Here is a 24,067-nt window from a genome sequence, read left to right on the forward strand (position 1 = left end):
GTGTAGGAACATTCGTTCATGAGGGGTGCAATTTGTTGTAGTACACAAAAGAGATCGAATAGAGTGAAGTGCATCAGGCAACACTTCCTCCCATCGATTTGAATCAAGTCCTCGTGATCTTAGAGCTAGTGTTATTGCTTTCCATATAATTCCATTATATCGCTCTACTTGACCATTCCCTCTCGGATTGTAAGGCGTTGATCTACTAGTTGCTATCCCTTTTGAGCCAAGAAAGCTCTTCAACTCAGTTGACATGAAGGATGTTCCTCTGTCTGTGTGAATATAGCTTGGAAGGCCAAACATTGATATTAATGAGACCAGGCAATTTATGACTGTTCTCGCAGTCATGTCTGGACAAGGAAATACAAAAGGGAATCTTGAGTACTCATCAACCATCACCAGTAGGTATTTATTTCTTGTTTTTGATTGTACGGGTCCTTTGAAGTCCATATTAATTCGTTCAAAAGGTTTTGTTGCCTTTATGAGATTTCCTTTTGTCTTCATATACTGTGGTTTTATTTCAGAGCAAATTGCACAATTGGAGCAAATTTTCCTTACATCATCTACAGTATAGGGGAGATTTTTCATTCTGAGCCAGTGGTAGAAACGAGTTACACCAGGGTGACAAAGTTCATCATGGTATTTTGCCAAAGCTGAGTTCAATGTTGAACAACCAGCTGTAATACATATACGAGAGAGTGCATCAGCTGGTGCATTTTCTTTTCCAGGTCTGTAGACTATGTTGAATTTGTATTCAGATAATTCTAGGCGCCACCTTTGTATCTTTTCATTTTTTATTTTTCTATTGTGTTGAGTGCCAAACATGAATGTGACTGATTTTTGGTCAGTGATCAAAGTGAATTGTTTTCGTAGTAAATAGTGTCTCCATTTTCTTATAGACTCCACAATGGCATAGGCTTCTTTCTCAACAGCTGAATGCCTGGTTTCACTTTGGGACAAAGTTCGTGAGAAAAAGGCTACTGGTCGAGAATTTTGTGTTAATGTTGCACCAATTGCAAAATCTGATGCATCTGTCTCAATTATGAATGGTACATTTTCATCAACAAAGAGCAGTACCGCGGAAGCAATTTCATTTTTCAACAATTCCAAAGTTTCCATCTGATCTTGAGATAGAGGGAATTTCTGTATGTGGACAAGGGGGTGAATCTTTTGAGAAAAGTTTTTAATCCATCGGGAGTAATGAGCCAGTAATCCCATGAGTCGTTTCATTTCTTTAGCATTTCTTGGGGGTGGAAAGTTCATGAGTGGTGCAAGGCGTTCTGGGTCAGGTTTAATTTCTCCATGTTTTATCTCATACCAAGGAACTTCAATGATTTTTTTGAAAATTTACATTTTTCTTCATTTATAGTCAAGCCATACAATTCAATTACTTGTTGAAATTTCTTAAGATTTCTGTCATGTTCTTCTTGATCTGAACCGCAAATGACAACATCATCCAAATAGGCAAAGCAGTCGTTCAAATTCTCTCTTTCTATAAGTCCGTTTATTGTACGTTGGAAGGCAGCTACTCCATTGGTTACTCCGAATGGTATTCGTTTGAACTGATAAAGTTTTCGGCCTACTTCAAAGGCAGTGTAATGTCGTTCATTCTCAAGAATCGGTATTTGATGGTAAGCTGACTTGAAATCAGTACTAAAAATGTTGTACTTGGCAATTGTGTTTACAAGATCTTCGATCAATGGGAGAGGGTATGCGTCTAAATTTGTGAATTTATTAATAGTCTGTGAATAGTCTATGACCATTCGTTTCTTCTGTCCATTGGTTACAATGAAAGGCTGGGCACGCCAACTGGACTGGCTTTCCTCAATTATTCCTTCTGTAAGGAGGCGATTGACCTCATTCTTCATGAATTCATAGTCATCTTGTGGGTGTCTTCTGGATCGGGTAGTTATTGGGTGGCAATCGGGAGTCAAGTCATTGAAAAGGGAACATGGTTTTATCATGGCCTCCACCAAGAGGCAATCTTTCAAGGGTGGTGTGGTTGTAGAATTATTATCTATTACAAGAGGCTGTTTATTACCATTGAATGCTAAACTTATTGTAGAGTGATTCATCAAAAAATCGTGACCAAGTATCACATTGCAACAGCATTCTTTTAATACCAAGAGTTTAATATTGTTGTATTCATTTCCTTTGTACACAATATTGCTATAAACACATGCTTTTGTAGCGGTGTTATGTTGAACAGATGCAAATCTTATAAAACAAGAATCTGATGCAGTTTTAAATTTATTTGTTTTTGCAAATTTTTCATCAATAAAACTGGCAACACTTCCGGTATCAATAAGAGCTGGTGTATTTATTCCATTCACCGAAACAATAATTGTAGCTTTAGAAAGATTACTGGCTATACCAGCTGCAGTAATAGTTGACGTAGTTAGTTTTTCTTTGAGCGTTTTACTTTTACACACATGGGAAAAGTGTCCAATTCGGGAACATTTATGACAAGTCTTTCCTATTGCAGGACATTCTTGAGAATTTGAGTGTTTTTTATATCCGCAACGTTGGCATTGAACGGATTTCTCTACAATTGCCTGTCGATTTTGGGTTACAGCATTAACATCTGAGAAAGATTCACTCAAGCTTATGTTTTTATTTTCTTCAACAGAGTTTGTATAACAAGTACTTTTAAAGGAGTCGGCATATGTTTTTGCGGATTCAAGAACACGTGCTTGGGAAACGGTTTCTTGTAGACTCAAATCTCCTTGTTGAAAAAGTTTCTCTTTAATTTCAATAGAACATAACCCTGAAACAAGAGCATATGCTCGTTTTTGTTTTCTTCGGCTGACACTCTAGTGAAGTTACATGATAAGCTTAATCTTTTTAGTTCAGAATAGTAGTGATCAATGGACTCACCTATTTGTTGTTTTGCATTAGCAAGGCAGTATCGTGCATAAATTTCGTTCTTTGGTTTAACGAACATATCTTCCAACATGGATATAGTTTCTTCATATGAAGTATAGCTTTCCACAATTTCGTATAAAGCAGGTGATGAAAAGTTTACAAATATTTTCATTTTGTCTTTGGTTGTCGTTCCTTCTAAGAAATTTTCAAACGTCTTTTTCCAATGTTTCCACTCTCTCTCTGCCGTAGGTGAATCTGGGTCGATAGATAATTCCTTTTGCTTGAGAAACTTGTCAATATGTGATTCCATCTTATCTTCTTCGTAGTTACGGTTTTCAATCGTTTTTGTCCTTTTCTTTGTCGGCATTTTATTTGATTAAATTGAAATAAGTAAACTCTTCATTTGTAGAGCTTTAATCAAATAAAATTGAACATGACTTTCTACTAGTAACGGATCAACAACATTTGATATTTATGAATGAATCAATGACAACGAAAACATATGGTTTATCATATTTCAACGTTCATAGTGACTAACATCCGTTTTTCCAAAGTATTTCAATAAACATAAGGATTGTTAACGTAATAACCATTGATTGATTTCATAATTAACTAATTTTAATACTATCAAACATTAACTAGCTCAAAGATAGCGAGGATAGATATCTGATAATTTTAATAATAATTTTGGTCGATTTTTTCAAAATATGCATACTCTTTTTGTAACATCCATTACCTGAAAAAATAATATTTTATAAAACTCTTGAGATCATATTACGACAATTCATATCCTTTCAAGATAATTTGGATTTCAACTTCAAATTTGAACCATATTTTAAACATTAATGCTTGATGACTCCAGTAGACGTTCTACAGAAACAGAGGATACAGAAGTCATGTGGCTTGAACCGTATGGACATGTACGTTACTTGAACAGTTACAAGGGAAACAGGTTCAAGTAAGTGTCTACACATAACTAGATTCCACTTACTAGAGCATCTCATGGAAACTGTAAAATTTATAAACTGTATAGAAAATTTACAGAAAATTTATTTACAGAAATTTATAGAAAATGTATAGTATTTAATTACACAAAAGGCTCAATTTAATTTTAAACTAATTTAATTTCTCACCATATTATTACTCATGAATTGTACTCATATTGAACATTATAATGGACAATCTTGTTTTTAGTAAGATATGTATAAGGCACTTGAATTTGATACTCTTATTGATTCTATATCCTCTTTTCAAGTTGTCTGTAGTTCTGCAGGTGTTAAAGTCATCATCCTTTCTAGTTACTTCCTTTTTATTACCTTACTGCTTTTCCTTGAGATTTTGTTTTGTGATGTCATCTGTACTATACAACAAATTGGTTTTTGTGGTTTTCATCACGTTTGACATGAGCGTTTTTGTGTAGTGGTTATTATAGATTATTCACATTTGAGCTCCTATTTGCAGTAGTGAGGCTTTTTGTGCAACCCCTGGTGATTTCACATAAAAAAGCATGGGCTACCTTATAGTGAATAGTGGCGTAGGCATTGGTGTGTCTTAATTCGACCAGCTTATCACTGTAATTCATTGACAGATCAAATATTTATAAAACCCTTAAGTTCATTTAATCGATCGATTCAATATTTTCTTGTCCTTACAAATAGGTAGGATAGCTTGTGTTTATCATTCGTATTCGAGGAACTGAATTCTGAATATCGCGGTTTGAATGCTATTCACAATCGGTTTATTGTATTTTTGGTTCTAACGCCTTCATTAATTATTCTGTATTCACCAATATTAGTCTTCTATTTATATGTTTTTTATAAAAATAAATTTGTATTCTTTGTTACAATCTTCATCAGTTAATATGAACAATAACATAACATTATCAATTTATCAATTCATTGGCAATTTTATTGTCTATGAAAACAGTCCGTTAAATAATTAATTCTAAAATGAAACTATTTAATTATTGCAGATGAATGACTAATTTATTTAATTCAGTGTATTTATCAGTGTATGTAATCATATTATCATGATTATATTCCATTATATTATTCTTGAATAATATATTAATTCAAGAAGCATGAAATTTCACCCTTTAGTTATAAATATTACGAATATTTGATTGATTCATTTAAGTAGTCAAAAACTAAAACTTCGATTCGTTCATAGTTGAGAATGCTTGCTGGAACTATTATGTATTATAGCAGTCTGGTATGCAGGATTATTTTAATTTCCTATAACTCAGAAAAAACATGCAACCTAAATAGAAGGAATTATTTTTCCATGATGGATATTATAATCTTAATAATGGTATCAAATGTATTGCCGATATATTGTTATTAGAATAAATCTTCAGTTAGGAGTTTTTTCAATTGATTTTTCAATTAACGTCATCAATGTAATGAGAATTTAGTATATAGACAAGTTGGAACGACTTCAGATTATAAGTAATCATTACAATTGGGAAGAAGATGATCAACTTTGATATATGAGCGAGCAGAGGCTTGAGAGTGGCTCAATATGAAGAAAATATATTTCCAAACCCGAACTGATTCAAAATGTTTATGCGTAAGAGAACTTCGTTTGTACATGGATTATCTGTTTCAGCGCAAATAATTCGAAAGAAACGTTCGTTGATCGAAGAAATGGAATTCATAGCTGATCACCCGTTCATGTTTTTGATCTCCAGTCGGGTGAGCTGCTTGTCGTTATTTGTCGGGCGGTTCTCGCCGAATTCCAACGGAGAGCATGGCAGCGATCATGACGAGTTGTGAATAATTCATCATTTCTGCGTCATATACAGGGTGTTTCAGAAGTAGTGTCGAACATTTCAGGATATTGTTCCTGGATGATAGGAGACTACAAATGACGTATTTGAAGTGTCCAAAACTCAGCAGTTATCCTTATAGCTGCCATTTTGTTTTTTTCACTTAAAGGCTCAAATTAAAAATAATAAAATAAAAACTTTTTGATGTAAATTTTCAAAATGGCGGCCATTTTAATTTTTTCATTGCACATTTCACGAAAACCGTTCACTTTACAGAAAATTTACAAGAGACAAAAAAGTTGACAAATTTTATCAAGATTTCAAGGATGCCTCATTTGTTAAGATTGGTCAGGGAATAACAGAGAAATTGATTATTTTCGTACAGCATGAATGATCATGAACAAAAAAGATCATCTGAAAAACATTTTAAAATCACTGGATGGCCATATGGAGCCATACCGAGTTTCAAAGCTTTATCTTGAATACAGTTGGAATTTAAAATGGAATATTGATGTTAAAATTGTGAAAAGTGGTCATGCATGCAATACGAAAATGAAAAATTTATCTGTTATTCATTGACCAATCTTAATAAATAAGGTATCCTTGAAATCTTGATAAAATGTGCTAACTTTTTTGTCTCTTGTAAATTTTCTCTAAAGTGAACGGTTTTCGTGAAATTTGCAATAAAAATATTTAAATGGCCGCCATTTTGAAAATTTACATGGAAAAGTTTTTAAAGTTGAGTCTTCATAGCATAAATATTCATGCCAAATTGCAGATCAATACATCATTTCGTTCTTGAGATAAAAATTCCTAAGTGAAAAAAACAAAATGGCAGCTGTAAGGATAACCGCTGAGTTTTGGACACTTAAAATACAACATTTGTAATCTCCTATCATCCAGGAACAATACCCTAAAATTTTCGACATTACTTCTGAAACACCCTGTGTAATAATTGTTTGTTGTGATGCGTGCCCGTTAAAATGTCGAACAACCATATTTGCTCAGGTTGATATCCATGTATGATGCATCTATATTTGATTGATTGGTCGTTGGAGGCCTTGTGCATATTACTGCAATTCGCATGACGGCGACGATTTCAACCATCTAACCACGGTTTGAAAATTTTCCCACTCCCGTCGCTGTCATGCGAATCGTACAAGGCATTAATATTAGCTTTTAAGCGGCCCACCAATTTCAAATAAGGGAGTGACACTGTTCATACACCATATTTAAATCCGTTTCACAGAAAATGTGAATTATTAATTTGATAAGTTTGAAGTCATCAGTTTCAGAAGAGCTTTTTTAATATTCTCATCGAATCACATATTCTAAATCTAGTTTCTGAGTGTTAATTAATTTGAAAAAGTAACTATTGTCATTTCATTTGATGAATGGGATACCGCATCTTATTCGACCATTACTGTATTATTTTCTTAATCATGGGATTGAATCTACTATTGAGTAGTTTTCAAAAAACTTTTTTAACATGTGACGTTTTATTGAGCAGCTTTTCATTCATGATAATCTCATTAGGGGTTTTAGAAAGATCTAATTCAAATTTATTCAACTAATAAATTGATGTTTATACAGGCTGCTAGGATGTATTTGAGTCAAGCTAGATTATATAGGACAAATGGTTATAATTTCTTGAATTATACTTTATATTCGGGTTCTGATTTCACAAAAATATTTCATCCAATTATTGAATATCTTTAAGAAGTTCAGGAACGAAATATCTTCTCCAATAGATTATTATTACTCTCCAATAATTTTTCTTATTGCTTTGATTGTCCCAATTCAGCTCTACAAAAAAGTTCATGAAAAGTTCAGAAAATATCATCATCAGACGTATTTTTTAATCCGTTCCAAATTCCCTATTAAACAAGTATAGTTATTTGTGCAACTAGTGCGCAAAGTGACACTTTGCTGCACCGAAAGAAACGTTTACGCACAAGCCGTAGGTGAGTGCGGAAGGGTTTCTTGAGTGCAGCAAAGGAACTTTGCGCACGTATTTCACATTAAATTTTTCCTACAGTTACCATTGAATTATGAAAAGTGAGTAATTATGGGTAAAATGTCCTGAAATCCATCCAATGTTTGTTTGTCTGTATGATTTTGTAATTAATAACAAATTTAATTTTAAAATTGAAAATTCAATAAAAAATTGTTTTCTTCTAAATTTAAAAAATTTGAATTTTCAAATTTTATAATTTTCTATTTATAAATTTTCAAATTTTAAAAAATTTTAATTTCAAATTTTTAATCTTAATAATTTATTCATTAGTTTTTAATATTTATCTCGTCAAAATTATATGAATAATTTTCATTGCGTTGTCATGCTACAAATCTGGAGTACGCAAAGTATTACTTTGTGCATTAGTGCGGAAAAGTGATTCTTTGCGGCCTGCAATCAGCTCAGAAATGGTCACTTTTCACGGTATCTGTAGGAAAAATAAATTACTTTACTTTACCTTTGATACTCTTCACCATGAATCAGATCTTAATCTTTTATGGATGTTATCATGGGTTTGTCTTATGTGTAGTAAATTATATTTGGTACAAAAATAATCTAGCCCAGACTTGAACCCACACTTAGTTTTTCGTAAATTGAATAGCCAGAACCCCGTAGTTGATTTATGGCAGAAAAAAAATCAAATTATGGCAGTGATAAAATTTTTTTTTTAGAATCGATCTGGAATATTGATGTTTGAAAACATTATTGGCTATAAACACTAGTATTTATTCAAATATAATCACTCAATCACCAAGGTTCTAAGAGATATTTTCGTGCCTCTAAGAATACAGTATCCTTTTAGAAAATTATTATTTTGTCGATTCATCTATTATTATTATTTACTTAACCCATAAGCAATAATATTCCTCTTCTTACTCCTATTCCATTATATAATGAGTTCAGGAATCATGTTAATCAATTTATATTTTGTTTATTTGATCGTACCACAGTAATATCTCGTGCTTTGTTTTTGGGCGTTCTATATAATATGCATTTTTCCAACATTAGCCTTTACAGTATTCATATGAGTCTTCAATAATGTTCTACACTATAATGTTTAATCTATTTATTCATTCGAACATGAAATTAATACAATAGGAATCAAGGAACAGACTAAGGTCAGAACTCATTCATATTTTTTTATAAATTATGATGTATTATAAGTTGTGCTTTATCGAAATTTTATTGATTATAAGAGAATTTCTATATCATGAATGTGAATATAGTAGGCCTACATATGGTTTTTAGTATTGTATTTGCGTATAATATTTTTAATCTCATGAATATATAATATTTATTGTCAAATTATGAATTATTAAGAGACTACACTTGTTTAGTGACTTTATCAATTATTGAGAAAACATCACCTATAGGCTAGTTGCATTTTTATAAAGATAGTTTGTTAGTGTGTAGTCTTTTTGAGTATTAGTATTTAGTATTTCTTACTTTGGCAGTCATAATTCGATTCATTTCTATACTTTTACTAAAAACTATATTTTGTATTCCTACTCCATAAGTTTCTAATAACAACTGCCTGGAAAGATGCTGTAAGATGTTATTTTCATTAGCAAAAATCTCCTTTATTAGTTGGAGATCTGGTGAAAATCTGCCAAGTATCGATTGGCCAGTTCATTTTAGTGATTCTTATTACTAAAATTTGGTTTGTAACCAGCTTAAAAGTAAGGTGATTCATCATATTCCCCAATACATAGTTGCAGGGCGAAACAGAACTATTTCGTAATAGAAGTCATCGATGATGATAACCTGTTTAATGTTATATTGCCCTCCTTATTGCTCTTGTTCCTTATAGTTTTTTAATTTTCTATAATTTTGGCATTATTGAATTATTTTATTACGGTTCTCAGGTAGCCTAATTCTAACCAATTTTTTGAAGTTAATACTTGAACTGTTTCTAGTTTATAATTATGATTTAACGAAAATCCTAAATAAATGCTGTAAATCACCACGAAGACTTCTGCTATTGCAGACATTGACAACAGGGTTAACAGCTAGGATTTAACTAGGTTAACAGCTAGGATTTAACTAGGTTAACAGCTAATTAGCATTTGAATAAATGCATTCTCTATTTAATTCCATCTGTAACTGTTTCTAGTTTTATCAACTTAAAATAATATTACGTAATTTACTATAATAAATAATTATTAAGAACGTATCTGATATTTTTGAAAAATGTAAGATTTTAAAATATTCATTCTATATTATTAGTAAATAAGTTTTAAGTTATATTTGCTGTTGACTATTTTTCACTGTTGATCATTTATAGATTTTAAATGTTTTTGCAAAAATAAAATTACAATAAAATATACGAGTATAACTGTAGTCTGATTTGGCAAGATAGGATTAAGTATATTCAGCCTTTGAAAATATCATTTATCTAATTTTGGCTCTGGTTCTTCTTATTTTAATTGCGCGTATCAAATCGTTATTGAAACATTGGAACGAATTTTATCCACTCAATTATAGTAATCAAAAATGTTTTTTGGCTATGACTGTTTATACTGTGATTACATTCTAGATTAGATATAAATCTTGGGCCTTTTACTGAATTCAAGGTGTTCACCTATTTTAGAGGTATTTTCTAGTCTTTCAATTACATTCTATCATTTTTTTGTGGAATACAATGAAATCATAATAAGTTGGTATTAGTGAAACACATCACTCATAATGTATATTATTTCCAGCTTTGAACTTTTATTTTAATTTTGATCCTTTTCATTTGTAAGGTGCTATTAGTGATAGTAATTGATAGTATTGTCCGTCCACTCATTTTCAATTTTGTATCACTAAACAGTATTGGAAAAACAATAAATAATTAACAAATTGAAAGTATGAATGCTCATGAAATATCATTATTATCTAATCGTTTTCTCTGTCAATCAATGTTGTCCTTCCTCCTTTTTCAACTCCATAGGAAAAAAGGTTCACGGAAGGTTTTGGCTCAGCCTGTAGTCTTATCTCAATATTATTGTATTCACGATTATAAATTAATGAATGCAATAATATTCTATTTCTAGCCTGTAGGTTTTAAAATGGTATCTACTGGAATCTAAATAAAAAATAATAATCAGCTTGAACGTTTTTGAATGTCACTGTACTTGTATATTTGTATATGTTGTTAAATTATGCCTTACTAATACTAGGTACAATAATTTTGCAATTAAATTGCTGCTTAGCTTACTGTGATGATTTATGCAGAATTTTTACAGCAAATCAATCAATCTGTATTAATTAAATTTTTAATATTCTATTATAACGTTTATCTTTTTTTCAGTATTATTATTTTTAAATCTATCTTTGTAATCACAATCATCTCTAGAATTGCAATGCATTCAGCTAAAACTCGTAGCAGTCTTATTTTCATTAGAATTTATGCACATTGAATTTCTGCTATTGCTCATCAAGTATTATGCTGTGCATTCATTTAATGCAAAAACATATATAGTTTGATGGGAATCTTATCTTGAGTATCAACTTTGTCCATTCAAAGTGAACGACTTTCTAGACCAAGCTTCTTTGCGTATGATTGCTCAGGTGCACCAAAGAGGAACTATATTATATTATTCTGAGGATAATTTATTCCAATACTTGAGAAATAGAAATGATGCGAAGAGACAAATATGATCTACCAATAACTGTAAAATGAATTGATTAAATGCTCGATATCACAGGATTTATTGTAATTTGGTTTCAGCTATTGGCTTTGCTCAGCGTAGCTTGTTCATTCCGCGACATGAGGAATTTACAGCTGATCATCCTTTCATGTTTCTCATTACAAAACGGCTTCAAACGTGTGATGGGTGCATAGCCTTATTCTCAGGCATTTTCAGAGGCTAACTCATTCATTGAGTTGCTGATAAAGTATCCAGATATTTATGTCTTATTTCTAAATGTATTTATGATTACAGTATTCTCATGCATGATGTCCGTCCATGATTCCAATTATGCTAAAACTCTATTTTTAGTAATAGAACATTAGTTTTAATTTTTTTATTTTGTATAATAATAATGTATTCTTATTATGCTTTGAAAACTGACTGCTTTGTGTAGACCACTGCGATTCGCATTACGGCGATGGCTAGTGGACGATTTCTACCATTTAAGCTCTGCTTGAAAATGCTCCCGCTCCCGTCGCCGTCATGCGATTCGCAGTGGTATGCACAAGGCTTCAAGTTCAAATTCCATTGGAAATCTACGAACACGTTCGGTAGCTTTCTATAACCTCTGACTGTTTGCAAATGTTTTCCAATATATTAATAGTAGGTGTTAATTTGTATTTGAAGGTGTTTTCCTTATTATAATAGTGTTCATAATTCTATTCACATTTCAATATTAAAGCTTGCAGGCTACTACCTATTATTTGGTACCTATATTTATTGGATACCACCGAAAAAACCAAAGATAAATACTGTGCTTTGTATTACATATTATGATCATAATCTATTTAGGAGCAGATTATATTTATTCATATCTAAAAATTATCAATTTAGTATATTTAAAGAGCTAACTCTAGAATACTCTAACATAACTCTAGCCTACATTATTCTTTCAAACAATCAGAACTATATTCTAAGGCTTGGTTAAAATTTGTTCAATAGCAATAAATTATTCGCAGTATTTGCAGAATTATTGTTCATTAATGTCCAGTTACCGATAAAAGTGAAAGTTTTAATGATAACATTTTATCACTCATGATCAAAGTTTTGTAAGAGAACTTAGTTTGCACATGAAATATCTGTTTCAGCGCAAATTCTTCGAAATAAAAGTTTGTTGTTCGAAGAAATGGAATTCTTAGCTGATCACCCGTTCATGTTTTTGATCTCGAGTCGGGTGAGCTGCGTATCGTTGTTTGTCGGGCGGTTCTCGCCGAATGCCAACGGAGAGCATGACAGTTACAGCGATAGTGTTACTTGTGAATGTGATGAGCTCTGAATTAAGCATTTCAGGGTATAATGGAGGGCAGTTTGAAAAGTTTCCGACTCAACCATGAAGATTCAACTGTCGTGAAAAAGATCTGGTGTATCTTTTTGGTAATTTTTTATATAAAAATGTTCACTACACCTCAGTCATAATGATTTCATTTCATTATGTAGTATTCCAGTTATCGGTATAATTTGTGTTATTAATTTTCAAGGAGCTATGGCGGAGGGGATACGAGAAGCGACTCTAAACTTGTGATAAAAAATGTGTTGTATTTATGTTACAGTAGTAGTTGAAGTAAGTAAGTTGAAGTCGGGTGCTGCGTCTGCTTACGTTTTGGAGCGAAAAATCTAATTTTTGGACCAAATTATTTTTTTGGATAATATTATCCAATTTGGATAATATTATATGCATTAGGTACTGACCTGATATACGTACAGAACTGAGAACTGAACATCAGTGGACTGCTGATGTGTTTAGACTGTTGGAATTGAACAAGTTTTGATGTTAGTGCAGCACCCGTCATCGTCTCTCATAAATAGCTTATTAAGTGTAGGCTACAATATGACTGGAATTTAAGTACCGGTAACTATTAAAAATTGACTAAAAAGATTCACCAAATCTTGTTCACAAGGGTTGTCATCTTCATAGGTATGCCAGGAAGCTTCTCTTGCTCCCTCTCTAGCAAGGGAGGCCTCCCTTGTACAGGGATGGATAAAATTCCAAGAGACAAAACTATCCCCAGAAGACAAATTTAAGATATAAAGATTTCAGTAGTAGCTGAATATGCTTTCTTTTTGTGCAATACCGTAATATAATTAGTCTCTACAGATAATTCTCGCCTCACTGATCCCAAAAATCCTACTTTACTGTCCTATAATTATTTTAGCAGATTTGAGAAAATAATTAGGCCTATAGTAGGTACATGTGCTTGGATTTCTCCAGATCGTCATGATTTCCCTCGAACTTCGTTCCTTCAGGAACATATCTACACCATTGCCCTCGTGATTGTAAGTTTGTGATGCGTGTCCCTCAAATGTTGCACAGCCATTATTTTTCATTAATCATTAGGTCAATGAGAAAAAATAGTTTTTGTCCAAATAAAATGGACCAAAACTGATAATATAATAATATTCAACAATAAACGACGATAATAAATTAAACATTGCTTTATTACAGTTATTCCTTTACCTCTGTCTCTGAAAGGTGAGCCAGTGCATGAAAAAAAATGTCATTGATTTATTAAAATTTAATTTTCATGACATTCCACAGAGATTAGGCTACCTTACGGTACCATACTCTAGAAATTATCAATGTTCCAAATGGGTACCGCACACTAGAAACATTCATTTAATATTTACATAGCATATCACTTACTGGTTATACGGTACGGTATCTGCGGATAGGTACCATGGTTATCAGTAACTTTTTATTACCTACTAGGCCTACTTCAGTATAAATATAGTTTTTCTTTATAGTTTATAGAATAGACTATTATATTCTGTTGTGCAATGCAAAGTGTAGGTACCTAAATGATTTCAATCATGTTTTAGTAATTGAGTTACTTTAGAACTAATTTCATTTAAGCATTAAAAATAAGTAAATAATTTATTGTGTTCATTCTACGAGTGAGAGTTCCTTTGCAACAGGATGAAAGACTGTATTGATCAATGTAAAACTGAAAAAAGTAAGCTTTGCAAGGTTGTTGAGTTGAAGCATTTTGAATGTACCGCATTTAAAAATTGAATCAGTATGACAATCTTCCACCAGGTTCGCTGCAGTTCTAATCTTGACTTACAGACCCCTTCTCAGAGCGTCCTATTATAAAGTATAAGAAGTACAACAATCGGAATTGCTCATATTGAGAGCAGACGATGTATCACTCGTTCGAAAAGTAGGTCAATGCTCTCTTGAAGTGTGAATTACTGTATCATATCAATATTTTTATTGGATTACTAGTTGAATACGGTCTAATTCACTTTAAAGCAAAATAGTAATATTAGGCTACTACAAACCTAACGTGAAACCTTGAATACAACTCAATACTAACAAATCTAAACTTGAAAACATGACATGAGAGAATTGCTCATTTCAAAAGTAACCGTTTTTTCTATGATATTTATTTCAAGTTTGACAAGCGTGCCATTAGAGCATAACAGGAAATCATCATTTTATCTACTTCTAAATTTCAAAAATAACCTAAAACTAATATTTTTCATAATCCCCAGTTCCAAGTTAGTATCAATTATAATGATTATTTTTAACCAAAAATTGATGATAAAATAACGGCTTCCATTAAAGTCCATCATTCAAATAGACCTACTTGAATAGTTGTTATTCCAATTTCTTACTAAAAACTTGACTTATCCAGTATGATTCTTACATCTTTCATGGAGACAGAAAGTATGATTCCTTTATCCCCTTAAAACTAACCTGATTAGTTTTTATTTTACTTCTATTAAAATACTTAAGTTTTTTCAAACATATCATAATATCATAATGTAATAATTCATATTTGTTATTACAATTCAATGTGTCTACATATTATTATAAATAATTTCCTACATATCATTGATCTCATTGGAATCACTTTTTACACTAATGAGGGCGCCTCAGTTGTTCAATGAGAGAGTGGAGAAATATAGATTCATTCAACAAGTCTAAAGGTGAATTTTAAGGGGAATTTAGAAAAGCTCTGTTGAGAAGACAGAATAATGCCCAGTAAAGGCCTTCCAATAATTATTCTTCCCTGATAGATCTCTTCTTTCCTCTTGTATGTAATATTCTCTGTAGTTTATCAATCCCTTTAATCATGAATCAGTGTCTCTATTTTCTGGAAAATCCATGTTTTGCAGATTCCTAAAGATGTATTATTGTATATAATTGACACAAATCCAACATAATCATCTTTCTAACTCAATATTAATACTGAGAATCATTTCCCACATTACAATTAACTTTTAATTTGTAAATTTCATTAATAATTGAAATTATTGTAATTATTTGGTATTATTGTTATTATTATATTATCAGCATTAAGTTATATCATTCATTATTATATTTATTTATTCATTCATTCATTTTTATGTTCATTATGTTTGTAAAATAATTTTCTTATTGGTTCTTTATTCTTATTTATCAAATTAGGATTGCAAGCTTGAATAATATCTTGTATGTATGAAAGCAATATGGATGGAGTACCATATCATCTATTGCTTCCAAAATGTGTCTTTTGTGGATAAATAATAAACCTAAATATTATGTTAAATACTAACCTAGATAACCCCACATTTTATTTCAGTGCTTGCTGAAGCTGGGTTTACACCAAAGTTATTAACAAAATGTTAATAACTTAATCCTTATAGATTCTATTAGATTGAACATAACTTATCATTCATATGATGAACATATGTGTTTGTCAAGTTCCATTCAATCTAATAGAATCTATAAGGATTAAGTTATTAACATTTTGTTTATAACTTTGGTGTAAACCCAGCTTTAGTATTCATTTTAGTCAGTTCGGATACTTGAAATGTTGTTATTTCAAACCCATTCTGAACCTAAACGCATTTACTGTCATTTTGGCATTCTCCAACCTTTCTAGGATAGTGAGATTCACGTTTTCAAGTCAGCACCTGATCAACGTTGGTTTGCTATTCTTGTATGTCAGAAGACAAAGCATATAACTCTATCATTTTCTTCCTCCGCGCTCTTGCGAAATCGTAAGTTGACTGTGAAGAAACACAATGAACTATCAAAATATTTCATATTAATATATCTCCCACGTACATTACTTTTTTAAGAGACATACTACCAGAACTTTTGGAGGATGTGCCTCTTGCAAACAGATATAATAATTGGTTTCAACATTATGGTGCCCCTGCTCATTTCGGAAATGTTGTTACGGACTTTCTGAACATGACCTATCGTCAGCGGTGGATTGGGCGGGGTGGACCAGTACCGTGGCCCGCACGTTCACCTGACCTCAACCCTTTAGATTTTTTTTTCTGGGGCCATATGAAAGACCTTGTTTACAGCACGCCAGTAGAAAACGAAGAAGACCTTGTGGCAAGAGTGGTTGCTGCAGCAGGTGCCATTCAAGATGATGAAAATGCTTTTATAGCAGTTCGACGGTCCATGATTGAAAGGTGCAGACTGTGTAATCAAGTTGAAGGACGGCATTTTGAGCAATTGCTGCATTAGTATCAGTGAACCGATTTGAGTGAAATTAATATTTTTCAATGTAAAATAAAATTTGGAGGAAAGTTATTCTTGTATATTTCTGTAATAAGAACGGTTTTCATGAAATTATAAAAAAAATTAATATTGATCTTTAAATGGTGAAAAGTGGTCATGCATGCAGTACGAAAAAAACATGACCTATCGTCAGCGGTGGATTGGGCGGGGTGGACCAGTACCGTGGCCCGCACGTTCACCTGACCTCAACCCTTTAGATTTTTTTTTCTGGGGCCATATGAAAGACCTTGTTTACAGCACGCCAGTAGAAAACGAAGAAGACCTTGTGGCAAGAGTGGTTGCTGCAGCAGGTGCCATTCAAGATGATGAAAATGCTTTTATAGCAGTTCGACGGTCCATGATTGAAAGGTGCAGACTGTGTAATCAAGTTGAAGGACGGCATTTTGAGCAATTGCTGCATTAGTATCAGTGAACCGATTTGAGTGAAATTAATATTTTTCAATGTAAAATAAAATTTGGAGGAAAGTTATTCTTGTATATTTCTGTAATAAGAACGGTTTTCATGAAATTATAAAAAAAATTAATATTGATCTTTAAATGGTGAAAAGTGGTCATGCATGCAGTACGAAAAAAATTAATTTCTCTGTTATTCTTCGACCAATCTTAATAAATTAGGTATCATTGGAATTGTGAAAAAATTTGCTAACTTTTTTGTCTCTTGTAAATTTTCTGTAAAATGGACGGTTTTCGAGATATTCGCCATCAAAAATTTAAAATGGCCGCCATTTTGAAAAATTTCAACGAAAAAATTTTTTTATTTTTTATAGTTGAGTCTTTATAGCATAAATATTCATGCCAAATTTCAGATCAATACAACATTTCGTTCTTGAGATAAAAATTTTTAAGTGAAAAAAACAAAATGGCAGCTATAAGGATAACCGCTGAGTTTTGGACACTTCAAATATGACATTTGTAGTCTCCTAGCATCCAGGTACAATACCCTAAAATTCTCGACACTACTTCTGAAACACCCTGTATATTAAATAATTGTATATCTTTTAAAATAAATTTTAATATGATAATACTGTAATAAAATTCCTTTATATACTACATTGTAATGTAAGGTATTAGTTTCTGGGATTTTGGATTCTAGAAACATTGGGAAATATGTTTATGTAATGTTGGAAATAATCTTGTTTGTTGTGAGAAATTATATAATATGTAGACGAACATTCATAACAAAAATATTATTGTTATTTCGACTTTTTTAGAATTCAGGTGATTAGAAGCAGTTTGTTGAAGCTAAAATTCTAATACCAGCACTGAACTACAGTAACTATATTAGTAATTATTATTATATTATTAAATATTAGTTATATATATATTGAAAAAATATTCTAAATATAGTTACTGTAAACTGAACACCTTATCATTCCAATGGTAGTCTTGGTTATAAAGCTTTTATTTCAATAAATAATATTGTTGCTAAAACTCTATATCCATAATAATTACCATTCTATGAGTAGGCTCACCACGGTACTCTCATATAAATTATTATCATTCCATAAAATCCTTGTTACTTGGCTGGGGTATATTTTTTCAATGCATGTCGTATATGTCGCATGTCGTAAATTTCAATGCATGGCTCATATATTTTTCAATGCATCTGATACCGTAACAGTTTAAATTGAGATTTCGTTCGAACTGGCACTATGTAAATGGCACTATCATAATGTCCAATTTCTCGAGTTTTCACGATTCAATCAGTATAGATATTCTTGTTAGTGATTACTGGGCAGGGAAATGCAAAAATATGCTATTTGAATCGTTTGGACACGTACACTTGAACCTGTAACATGGTTTCAAATGCAGTCTAATGGAATCGTGTAAATCGAGCATTAGATAATTTTTTATTGGAATTTTTTCTCTATCACTATATGGCGGCTTATGCCTAAATGATTTCTTGATAAACCAACCTTAATATTTATTAGCAAAGTAGTTTCACAAAATCTCTGCTAGTGTATATTGTCTAAGTGGCCAGGTACTGAACGAATTGATTCAAACTGTTAGATAGATTGATAGTTCGGTCTATCTCCTCAGTTCTTGAAATTGGCAATTAGATTTTCTCAGATCGTGTCACCCAATTTGTTTTCAATAGTAGCCTATGAAAGTTAAAAATTATTGGTTAGATTTTCAACAACATCAGACAAGAAATCTGCAGGTATTCTCAATTCAGATCTCTATCAATTATCCATTTCTCAATCCAATACTTACTTAATAGATTAGTTTCTTGTGCTGATTACCATATATTTTATTACCTATTTTGTTACTTACTTTTGCATGTCTTTTACTACAGGTATCGCTATAGCCGTTTTTGCAGCCCCTCGTCCACCTCCTCTGTCCTTCGAATTCTATGCTGACCATCCTTTTCTATGTCTGATAACGAAGAAAATGACCGCCACTAACATGATCCTATTCAGTGGAAAATATACTGGAAATTGAACTGGAATCAACCTTGCGTAACCTGTTATAATCGGCTTTATGTGTGTATCTATCAATTCTATCATTTCTTGTAGCTGCAATATATCTGTTTATTCCTTTTCTATTGTCTGTTTATTTTCTAAGATTTTTTAAAGAAAAAATCTTCCTCCATGCTATCTACTGCTTGGATTCCTTCCAGGAATCATGAAAATAAATGCTGCGCTGAGTGCAGTTTGCCTGTAAGCTGCACTTACCCTATTAATTCAAGAACTATAAAGAGTTGCTGTATGCTATATATATCTACCTACTTGTAAGAATATTACGCATAAGTCAGACATAAGAGAATATCCTTTCCCAGAAATGGGAGAGACCTACTATCCATTTATCTATAGACGTCTACTTATTCACGATACTTGATCTGCAATTTTAAATCAGCCTCTTTTTATATTTATTTTGGGACTCTTGGGATATTATTATCTGAAATTTACTGAAATGCTAGAGGACTTCACTCCTAATAACCCCAAACCACAGAGGAAAGAAACACTATTTATGCTTATTCCGTGCCCAAACCCATATTTTGCTATAATTTTGGAACTTTGTTCTATTTTTCCGTTTTAACTCGAAAAACTCAGGTTTTTTTCAGAAATAGCATTCTTTACAGAATCTAAGACAATAACGTTTCCAAGATACTGAGTGGTCGCGCAGGATTATACGATTTATGGTTTCGGAGCTACAAATTTGTAAAAGGATATTTTTCAAGATTTTCTCAAAAGTATGCATACCTACCACTTTTACCCCATACAACTTTTTGATTGATTTCAACTTATGTTACTTGATTTCAAATCTTGACAAGCTGAGAAGAATGAGCTGCTGTACGAGGAGATACAATCGTTGTGTCAAAAGTTCTGAGTGTCTAAAATTTTGATTCCTGAGGTATCCTTATGTGCGCCTCTCCCTCTCCACAAAGCATAGAAAATGCCGGAATTAAGTGCATAATATAATAAACAGGTGATTCTGATAGAACATAACTCTTGTGTAACAATGAGAGCCAAAATATTGATTTGATTGATTAGGAAGGCCTAGAAAAGCTATTATTTTTGCTGAAGGACTTGGTTCTCTGATTTTAGCGAGTATTTCCCATCCCCCTCAAATACTAAATTTGAAAATTCCCAATCATTTTCAGAATTAATTCTACTTCACATCATATGTGATGTTTCATCATTACCTGATAATACTCTAAGTTGTATAAGGTAGAAGTGATAGGTTTTCAGAAAATCTTGAAAAATACCCCCTTTTGGAAAAAGTAACCTTTTGAAAAATCTGTAGCTCCAAAACCAGAAGACGTGTAGTCCTGCGTGACTACTCAGTCTTTGGAAACTTAATTTTCTCCAATTTTGCAGAGAATTCTATTTATAGAAAAGCCTTAGGTTTTCGAGATAAAACGGAAAAATTGAGAAGGTCTCAAAATTTGGGGGGGTTTTGGGTTTTTTAGGGGTGAAGCCGCCCTCTGGCGTGATAGAAAATTCCAGATTCAAATTCAGCGCCCCAAAATACTTATAAAACTGTTGAGAAAAATTATTGCTGTTTCCTGAAAAATGACAATTTGAATGGACCTAATTATTAGGCCTGATACATCAAAGTGTACATTATGATGTTGAAGGCCTACATAATAATGTATACACAAATACATAGATCGTGAGAATCAAAATCTCGATTTCGAAAAGTTTGTCTCTTATTGTATTGTGGAGAAGCCATTCACAAAAATAGTGAACAAACAAAAGGGCTATGCATCCAGCCTATAGGCCTAAGGAAATTGTGCCCTTCCGATGCAATACTACCTATAGTAGGCCTATGCATGTTATATTTGTTGAGAACATGAGACTTATGCCGTGCAAAGTGTATTGTTTGAAAATTGAGGTTGATTGATAAAAGTAATCTGAAGTAATTTAATAGGTACCTAGTCGAAAAAACAAACAGACAACTCGAGGCTCTCTCCAGTAATCAGTAAAAGAACTCACTACGCTTGTTCAAATAATTGGTTTCTCAATAATGAATAGAATTTATTTGCTGAATCAGCTTATTTATCATTTATACATCCTATTTCATTATTTTATCACATTTTTTCCTGCAGGTATAGGTGTCATTCCCATCAGCGCCGTCATTCCTCTGCCCTCCTACATCTTTCAAGCTGACCATCCTTTTCTATGCCTGATAACCAAGAAAATGTCCGTTAGAAAGAACTTGGTGCTATTCAGTGGAAAATTGTCTGGAATTGAAGAGCAAAATAAACAATAATACTGTAATTATTGGCTTTGGAAAAATCTGGATATACTTCTCTCTTTACAATTGTAGCCTAACAATTTCAATATCAAAGTTAAAAAATGACGACGAGTTTAGAATGATTTCTACGTATTTTGTAAATTCTAAAACTAAAGTATGAAAGTGGAAAGTGTATATTTTTGAAAATGAGAAAATTTCTGAGATCAATAAAATTACAAATTGATAGCCTAATATTTGATATATACTCATACACATCCATATCGTAGGCCTAAATGTACTATAATTTATGTTAATTGTTGGTACCTGCTGTGGTGTATTGATCCGATCAATATTAATCAGGAGTGCTCACAGAGGAGGAGGGGGATTTGGACGCAGACTGCGTCTTTGAAACTCTTTGTGGGGGGAGAGAGGCACAAAATCAAATCTTGTGGTGGGAGGATCCAACAAAAGATCATCTCTGTTCAAGATGACTATTGACGACAATAATTTTTCTGAGTTTACAATTTTTTCAATTCAATTTCACTCACGACTGACAACTCTTTTTGCAAGGGTGCCTTACCTGTGAAGGGCTGTTTGAGATATTCGTGGGTCACCCCTGAATTAATTATAGAGATTAATGTATTTTGTTGTCAGTGCTGTTTACATGCTTTGCAAGTTTGCTTAACAACATCCAGTAAAAAATGTCATTTCAATGTTATTGTCAATATAATATACCAAGTTCAAAAATCTATCAATACAGTTTTATTTCATGTTTTTAGCATAAAAGTTATTTCTAACTTGATATTGAAATTTGAAAACTCTATTAACATTTGAAAACTTGAAATTTTCATAAAGACAAAACTTTTGGTGAATGTGAGGAAATTCATATCGATATTTGAATTATATCATTTTCAATCAAGGAACAACATCTTTTCTAATTAATATAATCCTTCTCAATATTAGTGAACCAGTAAAGTACACCAATTACCAACTACATATACCCAATAATTTTTTTCTTCAATTATTTTTCCAGCTCAAATTGGCTCCGCCCATTTAAAAAAAACCATATAAAAATTCCAGTATTATGTAATTGCTGCACATAGTTTTACATATTATTTTACATGTTTTATTTTCTGTTTCTGCAGCTATAATATTCGGCGCATACTCCAGTTCATATGAACCAGTTCCACCACCAACCTTTGAGTTCCATGCTGATCATCCTTTCCTATGCCTGATAACAAGGAAAATGGCAGCCACTAACTTCCTCATTTTCAGTGGAAAATATGTTGGAAATTAAAGCAAGATTACTCTTGCATGAATTTATGAAAATAATTATTGTTCCAATAATTATAAATTGATTGAAAATGAGAATATTAAATAACAAAAGGTTTGGTTTGGGATTACGGGACGTATTGTAAGAAAAATCTGAAAATCTACATTTACAGACTATACAAATTGTAGATGCAATACAGTATTCTATATATTTACTGTATAATTAATTTTATAATCTAACAAATTCCATGAAAATTCAATAATTATATTACTGAACCCATTTGGACAAATGATTGATAAAAACGAAGAATAATGTAAGTGTTACCAAAAATAATTTGTAATAAGTGTACATTCAACCGACAATGACAATATAATTATTTAATAATGTTGATTATAATTATTCCATTTCGAATACCGTATGGTTATTGTCATATAATTCACTAATGACAGCAATATTTCTCATCACAATAAAAAACTTATTCTGGCCAATATAGAGTTTTATTGGAAGATTATATTGTTTGTGTTGCATGCAATGAGCAAGATACAGGATCAAAAGGATCATACACAGGATCAACCTTGGAATCCCTATGATCAATTTGTCTTCATATACTCGTATAGGTACTCTTGTGTTCTAGGAAATTCAGGTTTTTGCTTTCATGTCTTTGAAGAATGTTCACGTTAATCTATTCATAGCAAATATCTTCCATGATTTTTCAATATATGTATCTTTATGAATTCGATAATATACTGGCTATCAAGTAAAAAGCCGGCTCCAGACATGCCGTCATTCGGCAAACATCGAGCAGCGACTCGCCGAATTGCTAGTAGTGTGGATGGATGTTTGGTATTCGGCTAGCAGTGAACATTCGTGCTCGTTGTTTTCCCGGTCAGAGTCGAACATCAAAGTGGACGAATATTTGGCAAAAGGCACACATGAAATGAACATGCCATATGTTAATATAGGACTATAATCTAGTGATACTATATCTCTTCGATTTATTGGGTGAATGATTTGAGAAGTCTTGCTGCCATTTAGAATAATTATATGATGCGCTAAGGTCTGATGATGAATTTTTCTTTTCTAAAATTGATAGCTTTCATTCGGAGCGATTGAATGCATAGAGAGTATCGATAAGATGTTGTCCGAAATAATTTAGAACTGATTCGAGAAATCAGCTTATCGAAAAATAGATATGATATGATACAGATAAACTACCAACTCTGGCTGACGGCATGTGCCATGCCAATTGAATTTTTGTTATTGCTTTGGA

General features: G+C 32.1%; 1 protein-coding gene across 30 annotated transcripts in view; it reads left to right on the forward strand.

Annotated features, from left to right (window-relative positions):
- Positions 1-23,285, forward strand: part of LOC111058361 (leukocyte elastase inhibitor) — a 62,490-nt gene extending 39,205 nt beyond the window's left edge. For 5 of the 30 annotated variants that reach the window (XM_039441988.1, XM_039442021.1, XM_039442056.1 and 2 more), the window contains exon 8: positions 19,141-19,389. In XM_039441988.1, the coding sequence (XP_039297922.1) occupies positions 19,141-19,286 (146 nt within the window). In that variant the 3' untranslated portion in view covers positions 19,287-19,389. Of the gene's footprint in view, positions 1-5,472; positions 5,559-11,361; positions 11,560-12,411; positions 13,764-19,140; positions 19,390-21,396 lie in introns of those variants that run through there. The other 25 variants (XM_039442040.1, XM_039442044.1, XM_039442061.1 and 22 more) reach the window with 14 other exon arrangements.
- Positions 23,286-24,067: the final 782 nt, after the last annotated feature.

Source organism: Nilaparvata lugens, chromosome 1 (genome assembly GCF_014356525.2).
Source record: "Nilaparvata lugens isolate BPH chromosome 1, ASM1435652v1, whole genome shotgun sequence".
NCBI classification, from domain to species: Eukaryota; Metazoa; Arthropoda; class Insecta; order Hemiptera; family Delphacidae; genus Nilaparvata; species Nilaparvata lugens.